At 37.0% G+C, this 22,709-nt stretch overlaps 2 protein-coding genes across 7 annotated transcripts in view; both read left to right on the top strand.

Moving 5' to 3' along the window:
* Nucleotides 1–1,113: 1,113 nt before the first annotated feature.
* Nucleotides 1,114–18,420, top strand: bicc2 (bicaudal C homolog 2). Of its 2 annotated transcripts, XM_015349798.2 has the most exons (19): nucleotides 1,150–3,365; nucleotides 4,994–5,040; nucleotides 5,264–5,333; nucleotides 5,496–5,575; nucleotides 6,021–6,182; nucleotides 6,603–6,656; nucleotides 6,880–7,074; nucleotides 7,554–7,802; nucleotides 9,205–9,336; nucleotides 9,667–9,853; nucleotides 10,476–10,615; nucleotides 10,794–10,972; nucleotides 12,212–12,314; nucleotides 13,389–13,428; nucleotides 14,013–14,170; nucleotides 15,401–15,590; nucleotides 15,909–16,066; nucleotides 17,112–17,211; nucleotides 17,651–18,420. In XM_015349798.2, the coding sequence occupies exons 1-19, from the start codon at nucleotides 3,152–3,154 to the stop codon at nucleotides 17,779–17,781; spliced, it is 2,589 nt and encodes an 862-aa protein (XP_015205284.2). In that variant the 5' UTR covers nucleotides 1,150–3,151; the 3' UTR covers nucleotides 17,782–18,420. The 2 variants fall into 2 exon arrangements, 1 of the variants encoding a protein (XP_015205284.2); XR_001478694.2 differs by lacking the exons at nucleotides 15,909–16,066; nucleotides 17,112–17,211; nucleotides 17,651–18,420 and having other exon boundaries at nucleotides 1,114–3,365; nucleotides 14,013–14,453; nucleotides 15,401–15,480.
* A 3,929-nt stretch (nucleotides 18,421–22,349) lies between these two features.
* The window catches only part of spock1 (SPARC (osteonectin), cwcv and kazal like domains proteoglycan 1), a 253,417-nt gene continuing 253,057 nt past the window's right edge, over nucleotides 22,350–22,709 (top strand). For 2 of the 5 annotated variants that reach the window (XM_015349985.2, XM_069196147.1), the window contains exon 1: nucleotides 22,351–22,629. The gene's annotated coding sequence lies outside the window, so the exon portion shown is untranslated. Of the gene's footprint in view, nucleotides 22,630–22,709 lie in introns of all 5 variants that reach the window. The other 3 variants (XM_015349989.2, XM_069196148.1, XM_069196149.1) reach the window with 2 other exon arrangements.

The following is a 22,709-nucleotide window of genomic DNA, read 5'->3' as shown; positions in this document are numbered from 1 at the left end:
GGGTAACTTTGATCTTTTTTTTTTATTTTGATCTGGTAGTTTTGGATGTCAGGAAAGTATAGTAGTAGTCAAAAACAAAATGCTCATCTCCTTCATTTTGTTTCTAGGGAAATGTAAGCGTTCTGGCATTCTGGCCATGCACTAGGTTTAATTACGCGTCCATCTATTTTTTCGAATTGGTAGCCCTTCACAACTTAAAATGTTCTTTTCTCTGAGACAAACAATGATGAGTGTGGTGAAAGCAAACCAAGCTGGGATTTGCAATGGTGTTGACTTGAAAAGTCGGTCCATTCCTGAACTATGCAGTTTCTAGGCAATAGGATTTAGATGGCTATAAAACAGGAATTCCTCACTGGAAACACGTTTTTCTTTCAGTATTTTGATTTTTATTCTCAGCCAACCCCCCCCCCCCCCCAAAAAAAAAAATCCTATATTTCTGTTTTTCTCTTTGAGTGGGATATAGCCTTTCATAGAAAGTTAAATTAGAGATTGCAATAAAGCTTGACCTTTGTCTTTTGCTTGATGTTAAGATAAGGAAAGTGACTGCAAACAATGGTGGTCACATTTGGATAGGTGTTGAATGTTCAATAAACCAATAAATGTTATTTACCAATTTTCTTTATAAAAATTATTTGTCTAGGCTAGTGTATTACATTTATCAGAAGTTAATCATAGACCCTTTTGTATATCAGGCTTATCAAGTTGTTCTATATTTATTTTTTAAGACAAATCATATTTCAATATTTAAGATGTTATTTTATCTGGAAAGGATACATGCTGTTAAGATTATTTTAACATTATAATTTAAAAAAGAAATGAACAAACTGAAAAACTAATAACAAATAACATTATACATATGCAATATTTCTATACTGTTAAGTGATACAGATTTTCATTAATGTTTTATCTTTTAAGTCTTAGAATGCAACAGAACATGTTATACCACATTTAATTAAGAGGTTAAAATGAAATACATTCCAAATTACACCAAAAACTGCTGAATAAAAAGCTACCATAGGAAATTAATGTAATGTCACCGGCAACCAAATAGTGACTGCACTATGGCTAAAATGAGCAAAAAGCATAACAAAAGAAAAATATAAAATATTGTTTTTCAGGTTCTTGTAGTAGTTTAGCTTTACTGCAGATGGTAAGAGAAATGGCATTTTCTTTGTTTTTAGTTAATGATTTTCTTACTGCCCTCTTGTTCGTAAACAAACAGGTTGCTAAGCAACACTTACAAGCACACTGCTGCCTCTGGTAAGAGGAGTCTGTCTTTTATCCTGTTTTAGTCCTCAACTTGCATTGTTTCTGGAGGTCATCCCTGAAAGCTTGGTTCGCTCAGTGCCCAGTGGAATTTCAAGCGCCTTTTCTATTTTTTTTAATTGAGAGAGTCACTGTTGGGGGGAGCAGAGTTGTTGACTGGGTTCTTTTTTTTACACTTTCTAGTACCCAGTTAATTTATCCTGTGTAATTAATGCTTGAAAATACTGTAGTAGTTGTTCTGTATAGTGTGCGACTATACTCTATGATTTTGTTTTACAACTGTATAAACCATGATGACCTGCCTGTCTCTACAGTGACCCATTCCTTATTGAGTTCCAGAAGAATCATTTGGCAAACAATAGGTTATTGTTTTAGTTTATTGCATCAGTTACAGTAGCCGGCAACACTTTCTTAACTTGTTACTTTACAAAAAACAAGATTTCTACACATAAATCAGTAAATAAAAATAAGTGCTCGATGCTAACAAAATAAACAGTACTGTCTGAGTGCCTGAATAAAGCATATGGATGTAATATTACACTGTTGCTTGAGAAGCTGTCCTGTGTAATTTACTCTTTCATACTGCAGATAAGTCTGACATTATTTCTATTTTATTTGCTAGCATAATAAGGAATTCCTTTTACTTAGTACTGTCATACTGAAACAAGAAAAAAAAGGTGACGCTTGGAAAATGCTGTTCTCTGGGTGAAAATAATTTAGTCACTGCAAACCTGGTTGCTGTTCCTCAGAGTGCAAGTTCCATTGCTATTATTTCTTCCCTGTGAAAACTGAATGGGAGCTTGAGCTCAAACTCACTGCATTAGAGTGAGTACTGAAAGCATTGTATCAAAAGAAAGCATTAATGAGGGACTTAGTCTGGGGATTCAAGCAAAAACAAGCTGCCTTAATTCAGGCATTGCTGGTGGAGGGAGACTAAGAATACAGAATAGACACAAGTAGTTTCATGTTTCCGAGCTGAGAAGTTACACACTGTGTGAAGAATGTAACTGAGTCAGAACTTTTTGATTTGTTTTATCAAAGCATTTTGCTGAAAGTATGGTTTTATTTTCCATTACATCTTCAGGGTTCTCACACTCTAATAGTTTTAATGTTCAAGCAATCAAATTTTAATAATTCCCATGCTTACAAAATGACCACTGATATTTGATTTTTCAAAGGAACCTTTTCCAAAGAGGTTTCCAATTCAAGGACATACATAATGCAGCACTTCTCGTTTGGTTTGAATTTCTCAAAACGACAGAATGCAATGAAGCTGAATGTGAGTAAAAATCTGTTTAGCCTTGCTTGCTGTTTTCTCTAAACAGGTTCAACGATTGTGTGACTGGCTCACACAATAAGCTCAGTCTTTGTTAGGTGCTGCTGAAACGAAGTAAATCTTTCTGATTTCTGTCGCAGTGTTTTCTATGAATTGCTTAATTAATGGGGAAGTTTCTGAGAAATTCCTCTGTTGGAACGGAACCTACCAAGCTCCGCAGCTTTATATTAAAACATCAAGTTCTCCTGTTTGTGGGGATCCTAACTGCATCCCCATGTACAGTATATACACAACAAAAATATACTGCTCTCTCTAAGTATTGTGTCTTAGGGAGCAAAAGCTGTAAGGGTAAGGCGAGAGGGAAAGGAGACCTCTGAGCCAAAAGATTTTTCTGTGGTCTCACCCCCTTTTCACACTCAACACGTCCCCTCACCCCAGCGAGTGAATAAGTGCGCTGCTGTTAAAAAGCCCCAATGTAAATGAGGCACAGGAGAGGCGGGGCTGGTGCTGCAGTTAGAGCTCCCGTGTAGATCAGGGAGCGATGGACCCTGTGGCTCATTCACCTCCTGTCTGTGGGCTCCGGGGACACACTAACCCTGCACTTCACTCATGATGGCCACGCCAGAGGAGAGTCAAGAAGTGACGCTTGGAACTCGCCAGGCAGCCCTAGGAGGCTCGCAGACTGACTTGGCATTGAGTTGCGCTAAGGAGGAAGGGGCCCACACTGATCCGGAAGATGGAGGTGGACCAGCCCCCAGTGACCCCGAATGGGTAGAGGAGAGATTCAGGATTGACAGAAAAAAACTGGAAACTATGTTGCATAGTAAGTGGTCTTTATTACAACTTGTAAAACTTTGGTTTGAAAGTGCCTGTATTTCTGTTGCCCGTAGAAAACTAAACATCACAACAACTGAGCACAGCCATTTATTTACTTTGACTTGAGCAATTGTGTATTATGAAACAGAATATACAATATATACAATAAATGTATGAAAATAAATTTGGACTACTTTTTGGGGTTTGGTGGGTCTGTGTACATGCTGCCATTTGCACTTGTTCACACAACCAGTTGAACGTTTCTGGCCTTCTGACAGATTATGAGGAAGAATACTTTATTATAATCATTAACTAACCCCACTAACTGGACTTTTTAAGGGTAGATATAAGTCTTCAGCTATCAGAAGCCTGTGATGTACCATGAATTGGGACTACATTATCACAGCTGCTAATAAACTTTTTCGCCTGCGAGATGAAAATGTTCATTTTCTGCCACCCTCTTTTTTTGAAGAAGTATTGGAATCCCTGTATTTTCTCTGCGCCCATGCTGTTTTCCCATTCCACAGCCAGGGGCTGCGTAACCTATAGCGATCATAACTAAAGAAAGAGAGAGAGGCCAAAAGAACTTGTAAATGTCAATGTAAATGAAGATGAGCTCATTGTAATAAGGTTACAATGCTACTGCCTTTATGTGAACCTTTGCAAAAATAGTATCTAACAGTATTCCAACGTTTTGTACAAGTATTATAGTTTCTCAGTGATAGGTCATCTCTCCACTTCACAAACATTGCCGGTTTCATTTTTTTTATTGCTTGAGCTTTGTAAACAGCATGATAACAAGGTTTAAACACAAAAGTTAACAAAAATGTCCAAAATCAAAATGCCTTTTATTCTAGTAGTAAAACTGTGTGATATTTTTAATGTGTGAAGAGAGAAAATATCCATATATTATTACACAACTCCAAAGATTATACTGTAGCTCTTGTTACTTTTAATAAGCTTTGCTCTAGGAAAGTGAAATATGTGACATTGAGAGTTCTGAAAGGAATTACATATTCAAAAGGATATACAATTTTCAAAATTAAGGTAATTAGATGTCTTGGAAATATTATTCATGGACTACATAAGGCTTCAATGACTAGAAATTAAAATGTAGAAAATGTAATGTACTTTTTACAACAATAGGTTGAACTTTATGTTCATGCAAACCGTTTACTGTAATATATTATTCTATTCTGTAATGTAATATATCCAATATATTATTTTTTAATGGGATTCATAATGATAACTATGGAGTTCTGCTACACAAATGTTGTTAAGGAGGCAGTTTAAGATTAAGTTAATATATATATTCTTCATATTAATATATGTTAATATGTTAATATGAAGACCAATTATGTGCACCTGCTCTTTGGAATATCTCTACTTCCTTGGTTTTACCAGTTTATAAGGACTTCTCACTCAATCATACACATGCTAATAAGTTCCTTTAACTCCTCACAAGCATTTACAGCTGCAAGGAAAGGCAGGAACAGACATTCCGCTCTTTAACATGTGATCGAGAAAACGTTTCATCCTTCAGAAGTTGTAAAGATCTTAAATGTCCTTGCTTTGGTATTTAAAACAGGCAGGTCTGCTTTAAATACAATAAGGATTTGTGCTTTCATTTTGCAGCCCCTCATAATGAAAACATTGTGACCGGTGAAGAATTCTTTCAAAAAGTAAGTAGATTAAAAATCTGAATGATTGAAGAAAAAAATGTTGTCCCTCCTTTTTCACCAAATGACCAAACTATGGGTTTTTAAAAGTGATGATCAAATGTCAGGACTCCACATTGAATTATTATTTAAATTGTCTCTGTGAGCAGGATGCAATTTGTCTTCCAGTGTCTGTCAAACCTGTGGTGAAATTATTTTCACTTCTCCCTTGCAATGGTGTTCTCAGGTGATGGTGGAGACCAATACACAGATTAAATGGCCTTCCAAATTGAAGATTGGGGCAAAGTCAAAGAAAGGTAAAAGATCCACTAACATATTCATTAAAATTCTGATAGTTGATTTTGTTACAAGCACTTCTTTGTCTTGGGACAAGTACATTATTTGTATTTCTTTATTCATTGAAGTTTTCAATATTATGCCAATAACTCAAAATATCTATATTGTTTTATCTCTGCCAGATCCTCATGTTAAGGTAGAAGGGAAGAAATACAATGTCCTGGAGGCCAAGAAGAAGATATTAGAACTTTTGGAGACAAAGGTAATCCTGCTTTGAGAATTATCCTTTATTTTGAATTTAAAACCCATAAGGGGCAGGTATAACAGGGTGTGACTGTGTTTTAAAAGAACTATGTGTTCTGCTTTTGAAAAATCTAAGCACTACTTTTTCAGGAAAACTGCCAATTTACTTGACAGCTGGAACACATGTTGTACCCCTGGTATCAATGTGAAGTATCTGTTTCTCCAAAGAGGAAACTGACTTTGATTTGCTGAATTATATCTTGTCAATCTGATTTCACCATCTATGCAATGTCTGTTATTCAAATGCAGTACAAAAAGTGGCTATTAGATGATGAGATTGGAAGGTCATTTAGCCTCATAGTTTTTCCTTGTCCTGTTCAGTAGATGTTCGGAAACCAAAGATCAAAGTACACCATTCTTTGCATTGCTGTGACTGAGATTCTCATGGCTTTGCCTGTGTCCAGGTAAATAAAGCGACTCTGAAGATGGATGTGGCTTACACAGAGCATTCCCATGTGATAGGGAAAGGGGGCAGCAATATTAAAAAAGTCATGGAGGAGACAGGGTGTCACATACACTTCCCAGACTCCAACCGCAACAGTGTGAATGTGGAAAAGAGCAATCAGGTACCGCAAGAATGTTTCCAAAAATCTCTTTTTTCATATTATGTTCCAGATGACGTTGAGTACTTTCTTGATTACTTTGGTTTAGAAGTGTTTATGTAAATGATCCAATTTATTTATGCGAATAACCTGGCATTTGAGATTTAATTGGCAAGCAAACCCATTTGAGATACTGCACAGTGGCATGAAGGAAAAACAGAGAAACAGGAAAGTGATCCAGGCTTTCAAATATTCTTTTTATTTAGGTATTTCTTAAAAATATATGCTGAAATACGCTTTTTACTATTGCTAATTATATAAAGGTCTAATACTTAAAGCCACATTGGAAGTGAGTTTAAAATACTATTTGCTTAAAAAGACTACAAATCATTCTTTTCTATGGAATACATTGTATTGTGTTTTAACTGTCTCCATTCTGCCTAGGTTTCAATTGCTGGGCCTGTGTCTGGTGTGGAATCTGCCAGGAGAAGAATAAGGGTAAATATTGTATTGCATATTTTATAAGCATCTTTTTTCAGTTTATTTATAGGGAAACTAAGACAAATATAGTAGATTACTGTTTTTTAATAGTATATTTATATAGCTTAATATTTTGCTAATAGTGGAATTAAATCTTCCTAGCAATGTTTCAGTAACTGTGTAGATGAATAATTGTTCAGGTAAGAGGAAAAAAAAAATCTTACGCAAACTTATTTTCCAGGAACTTCAGCCTCTGGTTCTGAGCTTTGACCTGCCTGTGGGCATGGTTCCTCAGACCGTACCTGATGTGAATTCTCCAGTGATTCAACACATAGTCCAGACCTTTAATGTCACCATCTCCTTTCGACAGCAGCCAAAGTTCTACAGCACTACCTGCACAGTGAGGGGCCTGCAGGGCAACTGCTGTTCTGTCAAGGTGAACCAGGCTATGTGGCTTGTTTCTCAGATGAGTTTCTTCTCCACTTTAGAATCTTTTCAATGTTTAGCACTTTATATAGTATTTCATTGAAATTAAATAAAAGTGTGCTACATATTTATTTTAATATCTGGAATATCTATTTTTATGAATTTATTAAGAAAACATTGCTGCTGTCTCATTCTGTCTCACCCTAGGTAATTGTGGATAGATAAGATTATATTGCCATGTTTGAAAGTGTAGGAGTGTATCTCCGGTGTCCTTCCTAAATTCCCAGATCAAATTTATTTTCATGAGTTCACAATCAGACCCAGTATTTACTCAGAAATGGATAATATGTTACAATATGGCAATGCTCTTCAGTGGTAGTTGTATAATTCTTTCTGGTCTGTGAAGTGCTGTGGGGTGAAACCCATTATAGGTACTGTAATCGTGGTAAAAACACACTCTGACCCTCGAAAACTTCAATCTCCTGACAGAAGGCAACGTGTGTGTTGATTGAGCTGCTGATCGGCGCTGATGTCAGCGTCACTGTGAGTACACAGCTCGACATCACCTCCCAGCAGCACCTGTTCTTAATCGGCCAGAACGGCGCCAACTTCATCAATATTATGCACATGACCCAGACTCAGATTGTCCTTCCTGAGTTGAACGCTCCTCAGAGCCGATCCATGCTGTTGATACAGGGAACCACAGATTCTGTTTGTCTGGCCAAACAGCAGCTTCTGGTGAGTACCCAGGTTAATATATTGGTTCGTTTGACTTAAGAGCATTAGTTGATTCATTGGATTATTAATAATGGATATTGTTTAATAATGGTAGTGATGTAAAAGAGTCCATCTTACAGGGTAATACTTTCAGAAAACCCAGGAATTAATAGTAGCCTGGGGGTTCTTGATTAGCTTAAACTCCTGAGTGTGGAATGAGTTCTATGATCATGGGTTTAAGCCTGTGACATGTCACAGGTATTGCCCAAGAGGCGATGCATGATTGGTAGAGGTTAGAGTGAGATTATTCGTCCAGGACTCTCTCAGCTCTCACACAAACGATAACCCCTGTGGCCTCCCGAGGGCTTGCAGGCAATTGTCTCTGCATCTGTGGTACTGGGCTGCACAGCATGTGATCCTGAAGTGTGATCCTGCCTACAAATCTTAATTTTCCCTTGTGTGTGGTGTAAGGATTCAGAGTTGGGAATATCAGGATATTATAACAAAATTAATAGGCTATTCTAAATCTTAAAAAAAACCCAAGCACATTCTTTATTAAGAACATGTTAATTTCAAAATTATTATTAGAAAACACAAAAGTCTTAAATTATTCTTATTCTTTAGCTTATCAATACAATTCATAAAAATCTTTTAAGCAATCTAAATGTATGCAGCTGGCATTACATAATATTTATAGTAAGTATAAGCTGTCACACCTACTTCTTTTTTGCCTGGGTTGTTGGGTGCCTTATGTGCTTATTATTTAACATTTTTAGTAAGCAATTCAGTGTTTTTAGGTTGAGAGATTATCACAGTTTGTTCACCACAATACCTGCTGTGTTAAACAGTATTTTGCATGGCACAGATGTGGCTGAAACATTGTGAGACACTGTGTTTGCTACTGATCTGTATACTGCTAACTGAAATTAGAAGTGTTGAGTTGATTTCAATAGGATCTTCTGCACTATCACTCACTGCTTTCACTGTGTGTTTTGTTTCTGACATGGCTAGACTCTCCTTTTTCTTATGTCTTCACTAATCAATGATGCTCAGCTCTCGTCAAAGGGATGCTCAGCCTGTCGATGGGACTGATTACACTGCCCTCATATGAAAAGCCTTCTTTACAAATGAATCAGAAAACTTTTCCTTTACCTGCAAGCTTTTCATCAGCATCTAACGTGATCCCAAAACTGCAGCTGGCTTGTAACTCTCCAATTTGTCTTCAAATTATGTATAATGTTTTCTATGATTTTATTTGACTGTGTTGGCTAGTTTGGAGCTTTTGAACCTGTAGTATTCAAATATGATTTAAAAATGTGTAATTATTGGGGAAAAAAAAACCTCAATCAAATTGTTAGGTGATTAATTGGCATAATAGTTCTCGTAATTGTAACTACTAATAACCATTCCTCTTGGTCTGCAGGACTGTCTGCCAATTTGCTTGATGTTTGACATGAAAGAAGATGGAGATGTGGATCCTTCCAAGCTCAGCCAAATGATGCAGAACCTTGGGGTTTTCATTAGCGTCAAGCCAAAAGTGAAGCAGACAACCAAGGTTTCCTGACTCTTCCTCCTTTCCTATATCACTGCCATGCTAAACATTCTGATTCCTTCAATTAGATATGATTAAGTCTATATCCATCCATTGGAAACTTTTGAATGCTGGTTCACTCAAACTTTGAAATTTACAGAGAGAGACCTAAAAAATTATTAGTGTTTCTCTTCAAACTAAGAAAATGTGTTTGTTCTTTTAACTTTAGGCTAGTTAAAGGCTTATCCACCCATGGTTTGACTGTAAGAAATTAAAATGTGTGGAAAATGTTTGTGTATGTTTTCTGTTTTAATAGTACCACTATTTTAATTCTTCTTGTTTTCCAATTCCTAGTCAGTTGTAGTGAAGACTTTGGAAAGGAATGTATTAAACTTGTATGAAGTAAGAAGATTGCTGTTGGGTCTAGAAACCATCGAGGTTCCTGTAGCAGTAAAGCCTACCTGCGATATTCCCTTAACCAATGGTCTAACTAATTACTGGCTCAATCTGATTATGCAACAGCTAGGTCTTGCAGATACAGGTAAGGTTTGCAATCTGAATCTGAATCTAATACATTATGACCCTCTTTTCCTATTTAGAATGCTTTTTCATATAGTATTCTCTTGTATTATGCAAGTTGACCCTGCTCTGTGAGTGGAATTTAGATTTTCTGCTTTTATGTTTTTTCTGTAAATTAGTTTGTTGAACATAAAAGAAACTATGAACTTGAGAAGTACTGTTCATGATTACAACATATTATGCAGGGATCAGAAGAAAATATGACTGATCTCCTTTTCATATAAGACACAAGAGGGTAGTTACAGGAAAGATCAAAGGTATTTAAAAAATATCCACTGCTTGCACTTCATGTTTAAAGAAGCTAAATGTGCTCATTACATTTTATTTTAATACCAACAAATTATATTTTGATTAATGTAACATTTACATTTGAAATAAGCATAGTGATTAAAAATTGCAACACTGAGAGAACATTGATTTCAAACAGCAGCAGCAAGTGTTAGAGTACAGACAAATAGAAATGTTGAACATATTATGTGTCCTATAACTGTCAAGCAGGTCATAGATGATGTCAGCTTCATGAAAATAACCCAGGAGAAATTACCTATAAAAGATGTTTAGTATAGGTTTTCTGTTTTTACCAGGAGCTTTCCCAACTCCAGAGGCAGTGGTCAGTGCCCTTTTGCAGGTGAAAACTAGACTTTCCCCACCTCCGGGTCTCTCTCTGCTGCATGAAGAGGGCAAAGGATCATTGAAGAGGAATGAAACTGACTGCTTGGAAAAAGTAAGATTATTAAGGAATGGCTTATTTAATTTTCTTTTCACATATTCACTTTCTTGTCCATCAACTGATCGCATCAGTAACATTATTTTGAGAGCTACCTTTGCCCTCAGGTTTGCTCGGAAACAAATATTTGTAAAACAAAGCCATTGTTAATTTGCTTCCTTTATTTCTTCCTCAGGCTTCTGAGACTAAACATCTGCAGAGCTCTTCTGTGACTGAGCAACCAAATAATGATAATTCAGAACCAAAAGAACAAGTAGAGGGTTCAAGCTCAACAAACCTTCAAATTAGGAGTAAACTGGGTGGAAGCAGGACAACCTCACATGAGTCTGCCGGATCCCAGAACCTGTACAAATTGTAAGTGTTCTTCATTGATATTTTCAAGCCTGTCCTGCAGTGTAATAACTTGCGTTGAGAAATAATGAACCTTATTTTTAAAGAAATGACAAATGTTCAGACACTGACTGACTTGTGCTGTCCTCAAGGAAAAACCTTAAAATGCTGCAATCAGATATAGACTGTGCGCCATTTCATTTCTGTAGATTGCAACCCTGACCTCAACTGCTTTTAGATTGTCGGGCTTTCCATGAACAGGAGCCCACAGTGGTGTCAGATTGTTTTTTTGTGCGCTAGAGATCATTGTCTTCAAATATTCTTAAAGGGGAAATGCACCTCTATTTTTATATTTTGGGGTTAGAAAGAACCAGCGTTGATGAGTGCATTTCAAATCACAGTAAAAGTAAAATCTACAAAGTAACTTGTAAACTTTACGGCACAAAATAAGCTAAATGTCCCGGCATGCGCAGTGTCAAATTCTGCAATTCAGAACAAGTCAACAAAATGTCTGGTGATGTGAAGCAGCCCTATTACAATGTAAACAAGCCAGCTTGTGAAAACATCTCTTTTAATCCAAAATAAATATTGCTCTCGGCATCTATATAGATTTGCTGATAAATACTACTTGTTAACTCTCCATGGAGATCACATTGGAACATTTCTGTGGTGAAATGTCTGCTGTACAACCTGTACTCATTTGCTTGTGCATCACATTAGATTAGTCATTACAGTGACTAGTGAGCAGGAAGGTTGGTTTAAGTCACAATTCTTGCGAACTCTCTCTCGTCCATGGCAAGACAAGAAGTTTGCGACAACATGGTCATCATGCAGTACTTTCACAAAGTTCACGATTTTCTGCTTAATTCGTGAAATGTCTCATGCACAGCCTGTCCTTATTTGCTCGTATATCACTTTACATTAGTGATTATAGTGACTAGGGAGCAGGAAGAGCAGCTTCATGTCACTCTTCTCGAAAACTCGCCTGTTGCGAGACTAGGGGTTTGTGACAACATGGCAACCATAGAGCACTTTCACAAAGTTCACAATTTTGTGCTTAATTCGATAAGTTTATTTTGTTACCAAGATTTAATAACCGTTCTGAGAAATTGGGACTACAGTTCCCCTTTAATGTGAAAGTGTTGCAATGAAAACAGGACATATTTTAGTTCTTGTACCTTGTGTTCAGTTCATTTCACATTGTTCACAATCATTTGTCTAAGACACTAAATACAAAGTAATCATTTCTGCTGTTTCTTTCAGATTGTTAAAAAGTGATGAGGACAGTGATGCAGATACAGTGAACAATGTTAAGACAGACACCATGCAAACTACAGAGTCAGGCACTGCCTCCATGAAGACTGAGGTATAGAAAATTAAAAAAAAAAGAAATTCGAATTTTGTAAAATGAGAAATAAAGCAAAGGTTCAATTTACATCTGTTTAATTCAACTCATGTCAGTTGGGATGTTCTGTTCATGTTCTGACCGGGACCAAACAGGGATCGAATCTCAGGCATTTGTAGGTTTTCTCCCTAACCCAGGAAAACCCAAAAATATTTTGTATTTTCCATTTCACCCAAGGTTTGTATGAGTGTATTATCTGAAGTTCCCTTTTCTGTATGGACATATCATACATAAATGCCTGCTGTTTGCTTCATAGTTTAATTAGAATTAATCTGTAGTGATTAAAACGCATATTAAAATTAAAAATAACTCTTGCACCAGTTTAATTAAAGGGATGAAAGTTGCATTTATTAATGGCAAAAAGAAACCAATTTAGTATAAATGAGCGCTCATAGATCATTTATGGATACAATTAAAGCATTATAGATTAACACTGAGTAATATTGATGCATGATGGCTACTGGCTCATTTGTCATGTATAGACATTAATTTGCAACTTTAAATGAATGTTGCATTAAAGGTGTTTCACTGAAACTTCAGACAGAAATATATTGAATGTTAAATATAAGTTCTTCAGTTAAGTGCATGTGAAACAAGTACATAGGTTCCAAAAACCTAATACCTTGTGAGCTAAGTGTGTAAGAAACAAAAAGTTTTTAGTGCTAAAATTAAAGTGACCTCTGTGCAGAAATTCACGAACACTGTACCTTTTGCCCACATCTGACTGGTAATTTCAGAAGTTACAAACAGGCCAGTCAAGTGGAACACAAGAATGGAATTGACATGTAGTTTCAAGAATTGCCTTGCTGATACAGTGACCTTGGTGGTAGCAAATTCTAACACAGGTTTGTGATTGTGTCTCTGCTCATCTTCCTGTGTCAAAGGACACAAAGCAAATTACATATGTAACTTTTGTTCAGCAATTGGTTGGTCTGTCTGTACAGTTAACCAACTCAGTCAACATAAATCATTAAAAAATTTCAGACAATTTATCTTCATGTGCTGGTTTACTATATGCCCTTTTCATTGTTTCAGGAATACGACTATGAAAAGAAGAAACTCTTAGCAACAAGAGGTAAGATGCAAACTTTGCAAAAGGATTCTTAATATGCTCAATTGGGAGTTTATTTGTGGATGCCAAATATGACAGTTTTATGCAAATAATTTATTTTCCATATTCTATTGTTTTTATAACTGTTTTGTATGATTAATTTTCCATAAGATTAAAGCACTCTTTAATTAAAATATCTGTTACTGGTACATTAATCTCTATAGCAGAGCTGTAATTAAAAGTTAATCTTATTAAATAAATACATTTCTAACTTGCAGAGGCCTTTTAGCATTATGCTTGCAGTTAATCAGCAGTAATATGAACAAATAATGCTAGTAGTTCAACAGTCTTTACTTCAAACCTGAATCAAACCTTTTGTTTCATTCACTTGATAAAGTACTCAGTGAATAGCATAAACATCCAGATACGAAGAGCTTATCAGTCTTTTGTAATTAAAAATATACAGTACTTACAATATTCTTCTGAATATTACTGTTAATGATTTTTTCCAAATAAGATGTTTGAATCTGCAATTGACCTGTTCAGGTTGATTTGAGGTCGCACAGCCCATATTTAGTTGCTCCTGCTTCTGTGATTTTGTGTTTCAGCAATGCAGAAGAAGCCAGTAGTGACAGAAGTACGAACTCCCACAGATACCTGGAGTGGCTTGGGCTTCTCAAAGTCCATGCCTGCAGAGGCAGCAAAGGAGCTCCGCTGTGTCAGTCGGCGCAACTACAGGTCATACCTAGATAACAGCAGTACCCAGGTATCCTCTTCCACTCATAACGTGAATAGCAAGACCATCTGCTCTACGCGAAAAACAAATTGTGAACCAAGTTCCTGTTTCCTTTTGGACATAAAGGTGAAAAAAACATCTCGGCTTGCGGCTCTAAATAAAAATTCAAAACATCAGCAGACACTTACAGCAACAGATGTCTTTCTCTTTGCTCAGTGCATGTTTGGCTGTTGAACTGCTCAGGTGTCGTTAATTTGACTCGTGAATGGAAAGGCAGTGTAGGTGGAATAAGCTGAATGCGTAGCACTTTGGGGTAAGTGGTAAGGCTTCACATCCAATTACTTATTAGATTGCAATTTACATGCTGACCATCTGTCATGCAGCAAATGTGTGATAGGTTTCACAGTAATTTGTGTGAATGATAGTGGTGAACATTTAGTGCTATGAATAGTCTCAGTGACAGGTTGCTTTAAGTCTATTGCTCTAATACATTTGGAAACTCTGTTTTGAGTGAAATATTTCTTTTAATTTAAGAAGAAAATTCTTGTCCAAATGTATTGCTTCCTAAGTTATCTTGTATAGAGTTTAGGAAGTAATGTAATGCTTTTTACTTTCAGTTGTTTCCTACCCACTTAACTCCTTAAATGTAAAATAATTAAAAATAGGAATGAACAGTTCAACAGAAGCACAGTTTTGACTGCTTATTTATTAAACATATTTTATACATTTAAAATAAATGTTTTAATCATTTTATTTATTACCCAAAGTAGTTGTTTTTCCTCTGTTATTGTTTTAGTTCCAGAACATATACTTTTTGTTGTGGAATATAAGTATAAGGGATTATAAATACTCCAAATATATTCAAGGGTTGTCTATGAAGACAATCATGTTTATCATACCCTGCTTTCTCATGGGTGAGGATATATGAGGGGCCTGTATCATGAAAGAACTGTATAAGAGGTGTTTTGGAAGAAAAAAGAGTCTCTCTGGTGCTCTATCACCTTTTGACATTAGGATTGTAGCTTTCAAACTCCCACGTAGGCTTGTTGACAGTTCCTTGGATCCATTCAGGCACATACAGAGAAAAAAACCCATGTGGCTGGAAACAAATTGCTTTAAATCTGCAGGTGAAAGGACACATTCAGCTCTGCCATTATTATGTGTTACTGGAACATGCATCCTCAGGCAGAGAAAGATGCCGAAAGGAGTTTCCCAAAGTAACCCTACGTTTTGTCTTTGTTTTCACCCTCCATCTTCAAGACATGGAGCTTGCACAATTCCCTCAGTAAAGACAAGCTCACCAGCGGAAGTAACTCTGAAAACTGGCGGGAAAGGAGAGAACCTGCACCTTCATCACCACCGCCTTCCTCCTCTTCATCTTCATCTTCATCGGTGTCCTCCTTCCCTGCCTTTGTGTCCTCGTCGACGAGAAGCAGGGCAGACAAATTTTGTAGGGGTTTCACGCAACAGTGCTATATTGCTGCTGTTTTATTTTGTTGTGTTTCACATGATTGCGTCTGAAAGAATCCTTCTGGATCTTTTCTCTTATGAAATACATTACATTGTAAATTGTTTAACCTTGGTCTGAGGTTTAAAGATTAAAGAAACTCCGAAAACTTATTTTCCAACCATTATATGGGAAATTACTAATAATAAAAGTAAATAATATTCTAGTACATTTTGCAATAAACCAACACTAACCCAGTGAACCTGAAATGTTTTCATTACATGTCAGACACTAATTCCCTCTTCTTCTTTCCAACTGAAGCCTTCCTTAGCTGCAGTAATTACTTTGAGAGTGTCTCATCGCTGAGCAGGCCAAGCAGTAGTACACCCACTCCAACCCCTCAGCATACTACAGATCTGCCAGAGCTCTTCAGTCAGCTAGGCCTGGGGAAATACATCGACATCTTCCAACAACAGGAGGTACAGCTCTCCTCCCTAAAGCTCCATGCAGTGATTATTTGATTATTCAGTTTGGATTTATTAGGAGGTGTAAAAAAGTACCAACTAGAGAATGTGTGTGTGTTGGTATTCTTGTGTGTTAAATTAAAAAAAAATGTACCAGTAAGGCGATCAATCTAGAATTAATTATAAAAAGGTGTGTGTTTTGCTTAATACCAGTAACCACATCCTGGAAAACAGAGTTACTTGAAGAATTCCTTTTGCACCTTACCACCTTAGAGTTTCTTTCATTGTTTCACCCCAAGGCTCATAAATCAATATAGACTTCCATATCTCCCCTTCACATTTAAATGTTAATTAATATTTGTCTGTATCCATGGGTTTGAAAAGTTGGTTTATTAATAAAGGTTATTATTAGTTCAGGTGGGTAGCTGCGTCAGCATACACGTAGCCTCCAAAGGAACAAGTAATAGGTTTATTCCATGTTGAAAGGAGAAGAGAGAAAACACGTTTCAGCTGTAAAGCCTTCTTCAGGTGTGGACACACCTGAAGACACACCTGTGGACACACCTGAAGAGGTTTTTATTATTCTCCTTGTCCTCCTTGTTTGAAGAATCTCTACTCCTAGCCCCATCATATAATGTGAACTGCATGCAGCCCTGTATACAGTAAGATAGCTTTTGAACTACTATGTTCTCCACTTTGACAGTACAGTGCCACATAAGTCAAGTAAACATTCCAGTAATGAATAAACAATATTTATGAAGGTGATGTTGAGTCACTGAAACCTCTAGGAAAAAATCAATAAAAATTCAATTCTGATTTTTTTTTCCATTACACAGCACACACCAGGGTTACTTGTATAAAAATCCAACAGAATTTCATTAACACAAGCCAACATTTTGGCCTAGAGTGACTAATAACCATTGCTTGTTGGGACATGTATTGTGTCAGATTTCAATAATGCTATTGCAGTGTAGTGAAGTGGTACATCAGAATAGTTTTCTCCTGTCTTTTAAAAATGTTTTTGCTGTTCACGCTATGTCTCTTTTCCTTCGTTCTCTAGATTGACTTTCAGACATTTCTGACACTCTCTGATGAGGACCTCAAAGAAGTGGGAATTTCAACTTTTGGGGCAAGACGGAAAATGCTCTTGGCTATTTCTGGTACTATGTTTGCTTTTAAAGACTTACCCATTTGGATCTGTTTTTCAATGTTGCTGCACACCAACTTTCTATCATTTTTAAGTAGAATGAACAGTAAACAACTGTTATTTAGCCTGAAAATGGCGCCTGGTGCTTACAGGTGTTAGCTTTTATAATTGTAATTAAATTATAATTATAACTTTATTAGTCCATGCATGCTCTCTTCTCTCATTTAGTTATGTGGGGACAATAACTCCTCTTCTGAAGTACTTCAGTTTTCCTGAAGGCATTGAGAGAAAGATTTGATTATATAGCACATACTCGTTGAGGAAAAAACCACAGAAGAAAAATAATGTATTTGATTCAAAGTTAAGGCTTAAGGTTTCATCAGATACATTCCTTAACTTATTATACATGCTCAGATGGGCTCTTAAAATGGATTCCTTTTTTTCCCCCTTAGAGTTCAACAAAAATAAAAAGAAGTTCCTGGATCCCCCTGCAGTAAAGCCGGGGTACCTGGAAGGTGGGGCAAGCGGAAGGCTGCCCCGGATAGTGGACATGGACATAGGAAGCCAAAGTAACTGCTGGTAAGGGGCAGCAGGAGAATTTGCACTGCTGGCCTTAGTGAACCATCATGGCTGCAGAGCAGTCTGCTATAGATAAGTACGTCCCGGTGCAATCAAAAAAGTCCTTGGCCACTTCATCCAGCTTGATGTTTCCTTCCTCGGACTGATCCAACACCCCCGTTGTCTGACATCAGCAACCATGTGGACAGTTTTGCTGTTGCCTGAGCTGATTGGTGGGCTGATGTTCATACAAGAGGTGGTAACAATTGCCTTTTATTGACTCCTTTGGAAATGTCTTGGTGCTGCTGCATATAATGTTGTGGAATTCATCAAGCTGCAACAGTTGTGTCCTAGGAAATAACCCTCAAAATAAAGATCACCCACTGGTGCTGTTTCTGTGTGTCAGTAGAGCTGAGGAATCTGTTACAGAAGACTATGTCAAGAGGAAAACCTTCACCTTACACGCAGTGGTTGCCAAGACACGACACTTCAGGCGCTGTAAAATAAACCGCACACAGGGAACTTTTATCAAAGCTGCGTTTTCCAATTGTGTTTTATTTTTCTGTGTCAGCTTCTGGTCCTGTCCAGCAGCTTATCTTGTCTGATCACAAAATTCAAATTCATACAGTGAAGATATTTTTTATGAATAAAATTACCAAAGTCATTCGGTCATTGAGCACCAACAGAGCAGCAATGTGCAACCGCCTCTTGACGGAACTATCCACAGTAGAGACATCTGTATCGACGAGAGAGAGTTGTGAATGATTTTATGTCATTGGTGAACTATCTGATCATGTCAGAATAAGGTTACTCTTAAAAAACGTTATTACTTGATATTTATCAATCAATGTGCTTGTGCAGAAAGTGCCTAACTTTTGTTGCCTCTCTGGGATGACTGATATCCTACTGCAGATTTATGTTTTTAATTAACATAAGTGTTCTGTAAAACAGACCACTCAATCCTGATCTGGTTGACACGACAAGAACCAAAGTTTTATTCAAATACTGGGAAAAACCAAGGTAATGCCCCCGTGTGGAAGTCAGTCTGACAGCTTAGATAAGGTGTCTCTATGTCTCCTTTCTACACTGAGATAAAGATGAGATTTTTTTGCAATACAATTTGTATTATTTTAAATAATATTTAAATAAACCATTGAGGCTTTAGTAGAAAGCTTGTGGTGCAAGTTATTTTTTCAACTTTTAATGTTCTAAGTATAATGGCCTTAGGTTTGAGTGTATTAATGCCTAATCTTTTTTGCCATTTGCAATTCTGTTACAAATAATATACATATACCTGGGAATTACAGGTGGCTATTACTTCACATAGCTTTACATTGACATGCATGTATACATGTGTAGGTTAACAAAGATATGAGCTTCTCAATCCCATTTTCACACTCTCTTTTGTCCTCCTTCTGCACCTCCTTACCTCTATTTTCCTGTCCCTCTCTCATTCTTCCACAACTTTGAAGAAGGATCCACATCCGCAAAACTGCAAAGTTCTGTTTTTTTCCCTATTAGTTCCTACTGTTCAGCATGGAATTCACCTCTGCTTGTTCAACTGCAAATGCAGTCACTTCACCAATGATTCTGGCATCTTAAGTAATGCCACATAAGAGGAGAGCTACGAGCCATTATGTGTGCATGTAAGGAGCATTATGTGTGCAAGTAAATCGGATTTCACAATAGATTTATTCATTGAAGCAGAAAGTGGTATGCAATCATAAAAAAATTTGAACTATTTTTCTGAACTATTATGGTTTTCATTTAATTCTTCGCAGAAAGCGTCACACCAGCAGGAAGGTATTTGCTCGTTCGGCCACCAGAGGGCACTTCTGTCATCTGAATTTAGTAATACTATACTAGTTTATTTACACCGAACATTAATTTTCTGCACGATTTCAGTATACAAATATTTTGGACTGTTTGCAGGATATTATTTTGTTATACTATAACGTTAAACGAAAATTAAGGAAAACTAACGTTTACCTCGATCGGAGTTTAATCTGAGATAAATACAGTAAATTAAAGGATTGGGTGCTCGGTCTGTTTAAGAATGACTTGCTTTCGTAACAGTTTGTCGCAACACATCATTACGGTTCTGATTTAAGAATATTTTGCGCATCCGAAATAGTGCTTAAACAGCTACATTGGAGAATGTTTTCCTTGGGTTTTGTTGTCTAAAGAAGTGCCGCATAGTCGCACAAAGTTGGTTACAAATTAAAACGGTTTAAAATACACATAATCCCAAAGCCCAGGAATTTGCAGTTTCACGAGATATGTACACAATGTACATGAGTAAAGTACACAACAAAGCAGTACTCCACCTGTCAATAGCTTCATTCATATATATAATGAATGGAAGCAGTGGAATGTTGCCACATGTATGCCTGGAAAAACTAAAATGATCTCCTTTAAAAAATCGAAACATTGGAATAAAAACATTCATCGAGAGCAGACCATTCACGGCATCAGTACTAAAGGACACTGAAGAAGAAATGATCCTTCCCTTCATATAAATTTTTAACAACATATTTACTCCGAAAGAACTGGACGTTATGCTACACTGATGGAATATACCAGCGGGCACGAACGTCCATAACACTCAATAATGAAAGCCCATATCTTTTTGATGTATTTGAATGTTTCTCTAGAGATTATGTTCTTCTCGGGCACATTACCTGCTGCCTCGCCCTGTATCCTTACTACGGCAGTGAGATTTACACGACATCGACCTGGAGGCTCAGGGTTTTCTTTTACTGATTGTAACAAGTACAACATATTGTACTTGTAACACCTAGAAGTAAACAACGATGTCTGGCTATTTGGGCGATACCATATACAGTACTGTTTATGTATGCTTGAAGATCTGTTTTACCCGTTTTGTAAGAAAAAAGCCCCAATGCAAACGCATATAATCGCGCCCGCTACAGTTAATTACATTTAGTCCCATGTTGCTTTAATTATTTCAGGAGAGTGAAGCGTCACTGCAAATGGGGTGCAGGACAAATCAGTAATGCCGAATTCATAGACATACATTTAAATCGAAATAAAGTTCTAGTTTGTGTCTGCAATACGCTTTATGAATGAATTACCGCTTCGAAATGAATCAATCTGTAGAGGTGAAAATTGTGTGTTACTGTATAAACTTTAGGGGAGCAGCTGTGCTTTCTTCCCGTACCTAAAATTTATATTGAACGGCAAACAAACGCCTATGTTTCCCAGCCCATTTTGATTGCCTCTCTGTCTTATCGTTTATCACTGCACAGTTGGCGCTCATAAACCGCTGTCTGCGTATCTCATCCGTCTTATATGGTATCAAATTAATATTGCCTTTGGGACCAGGGGCTGCCACGTCCCCGTGGCTCTTGTATTGAAGAGCACAGTGATACACAAAGCACTGAAACCTAAATAATTCAGAACAGACAGCATTTCAAGACTTTATTGTTGACCACAAGACATCGGATTTTTTTTGTAGGAATAAGGGATGTTTGTTAAAGACCATATGTGAACTCATTTTTTCTGTCATTATTCAGGAAAAAGCTCGCTCTCTATGTACAGTCCTAGCGTCAGTCCTACTGTCTGGAAGAACCTCGTGGTGCTGAAAAGAACAGCTCTTCTCTGCTTTGGAAAAGACTAGCGGCTCTTGTGCAGTACTGTACACCTACCATTAAACCACAGGAACAACCACGAATAGTGATCCATACAACTCCAAATACAAATGAATATAAGACATTCAGTTAAAGAACTCCATTAGAAAGTAGCCGACGGTCAAGTGAAAAACCTGGAAATACCTTTATGCGGTATTGAACTTTTAACGGCGAGTGTTTCTTTAGGTCTAGCTATCTAATTTGTCTTCTACCTTTAAAAGTAGCACCTTTTCAAGTTATTGAACGTCTTCACTTTGCATTAGGCATTATAGTATATGTAATGACAACATGATAGTCTATTATTTTCTTGTCACTATGAGCAATTATGCAGAAGCAGCTTCTACAATAGTTTACAAATGGAGCGTTAACAGAGTAGATTTGTAGGCTTACAGGTCACGTAGGTGAGAATTAAGCTGCAAGTCAAATGAGTGAGTGGTATGCAGTTTAAATTTCACTCGCACACGGTTGCGTGTTTTATCTCGAATTAACAGAATACACAGGACTCAGTCTTTATAGTCCTCTATATTTTGTACTTGGTCCTTATGATCACATACGAAGTCCAGTCTCTTCTTGTTCAGCACAAAACACGAATATGCATTGTTCAGTCGAGTTGTTCAGTTTAAATATCAATAAGCAAAGTTTTAGGTACATACTGTAGGAAGTGCAACCCAATTTGAAAATTACGAAAGGGGAAAAACATAACATCCTATCTATGTTAATTGATCGGGAAAATTCATGACAGTATGGCTGACGACCTGCTTCAGTTGAGCTAAGGTTACATTCGTTGATAATTTGAAGGCACGATCCAGTTTCAGCGAAGTGTTGAACACCTGCTACCAAGCATACACTCGAGGGAGGAAAAAGCACTGCTCCTGGAGGTGGGGTCTCTCCAGAAAGAAGGGGGAGTCTGTTCCGCTGTTTTCTGGGGGTGGAGATTGCCATTGTTTCGTGGTTCAATCCTGCTGCTCGCACTTGCAATTTCAAGTCAGCTTCGCAACGGAGTTGAGAGGTGGCGCAAGACTCCTGGATACTTTCCTAACGTTTGACACAAAATAAAGAAAACGACAATTAAAATCAAACTCGCAGCCTGTGTTTTGGATAGCCCGGTACAAGCGAATTTAAGATTGGTAATCGTAGCAGCGTTGTATAGAAAGAAAGCGGTGCAAAGACAGAAAGAAACTGCATATATTCTGGTTTAACTGCGAAGGAACGCTTACAGGAAGGTAAATTCGTGGGAAATTTTAAATGCATGTATGGAAGCAGTATAATTGTTTATTATATTGTTTATTGTTTATTCTGTAAT

This window comes from Lepisosteus oculatus, chromosome 11 (assembly GCF_040954835.1).
Source record: "Lepisosteus oculatus isolate fLepOcu1 chromosome 11, fLepOcu1.hap2, whole genome shotgun sequence".
Taxonomy (NCBI): domain Eukaryota; kingdom Metazoa; phylum Chordata; class Actinopteri; order Semionotiformes; family Lepisosteidae; genus Lepisosteus; species Lepisosteus oculatus.
The sequence above is the reverse complement of the archived record's forward strand: the minus strand, read 5'-3'. Positions and strand labels throughout refer to the sequence as shown.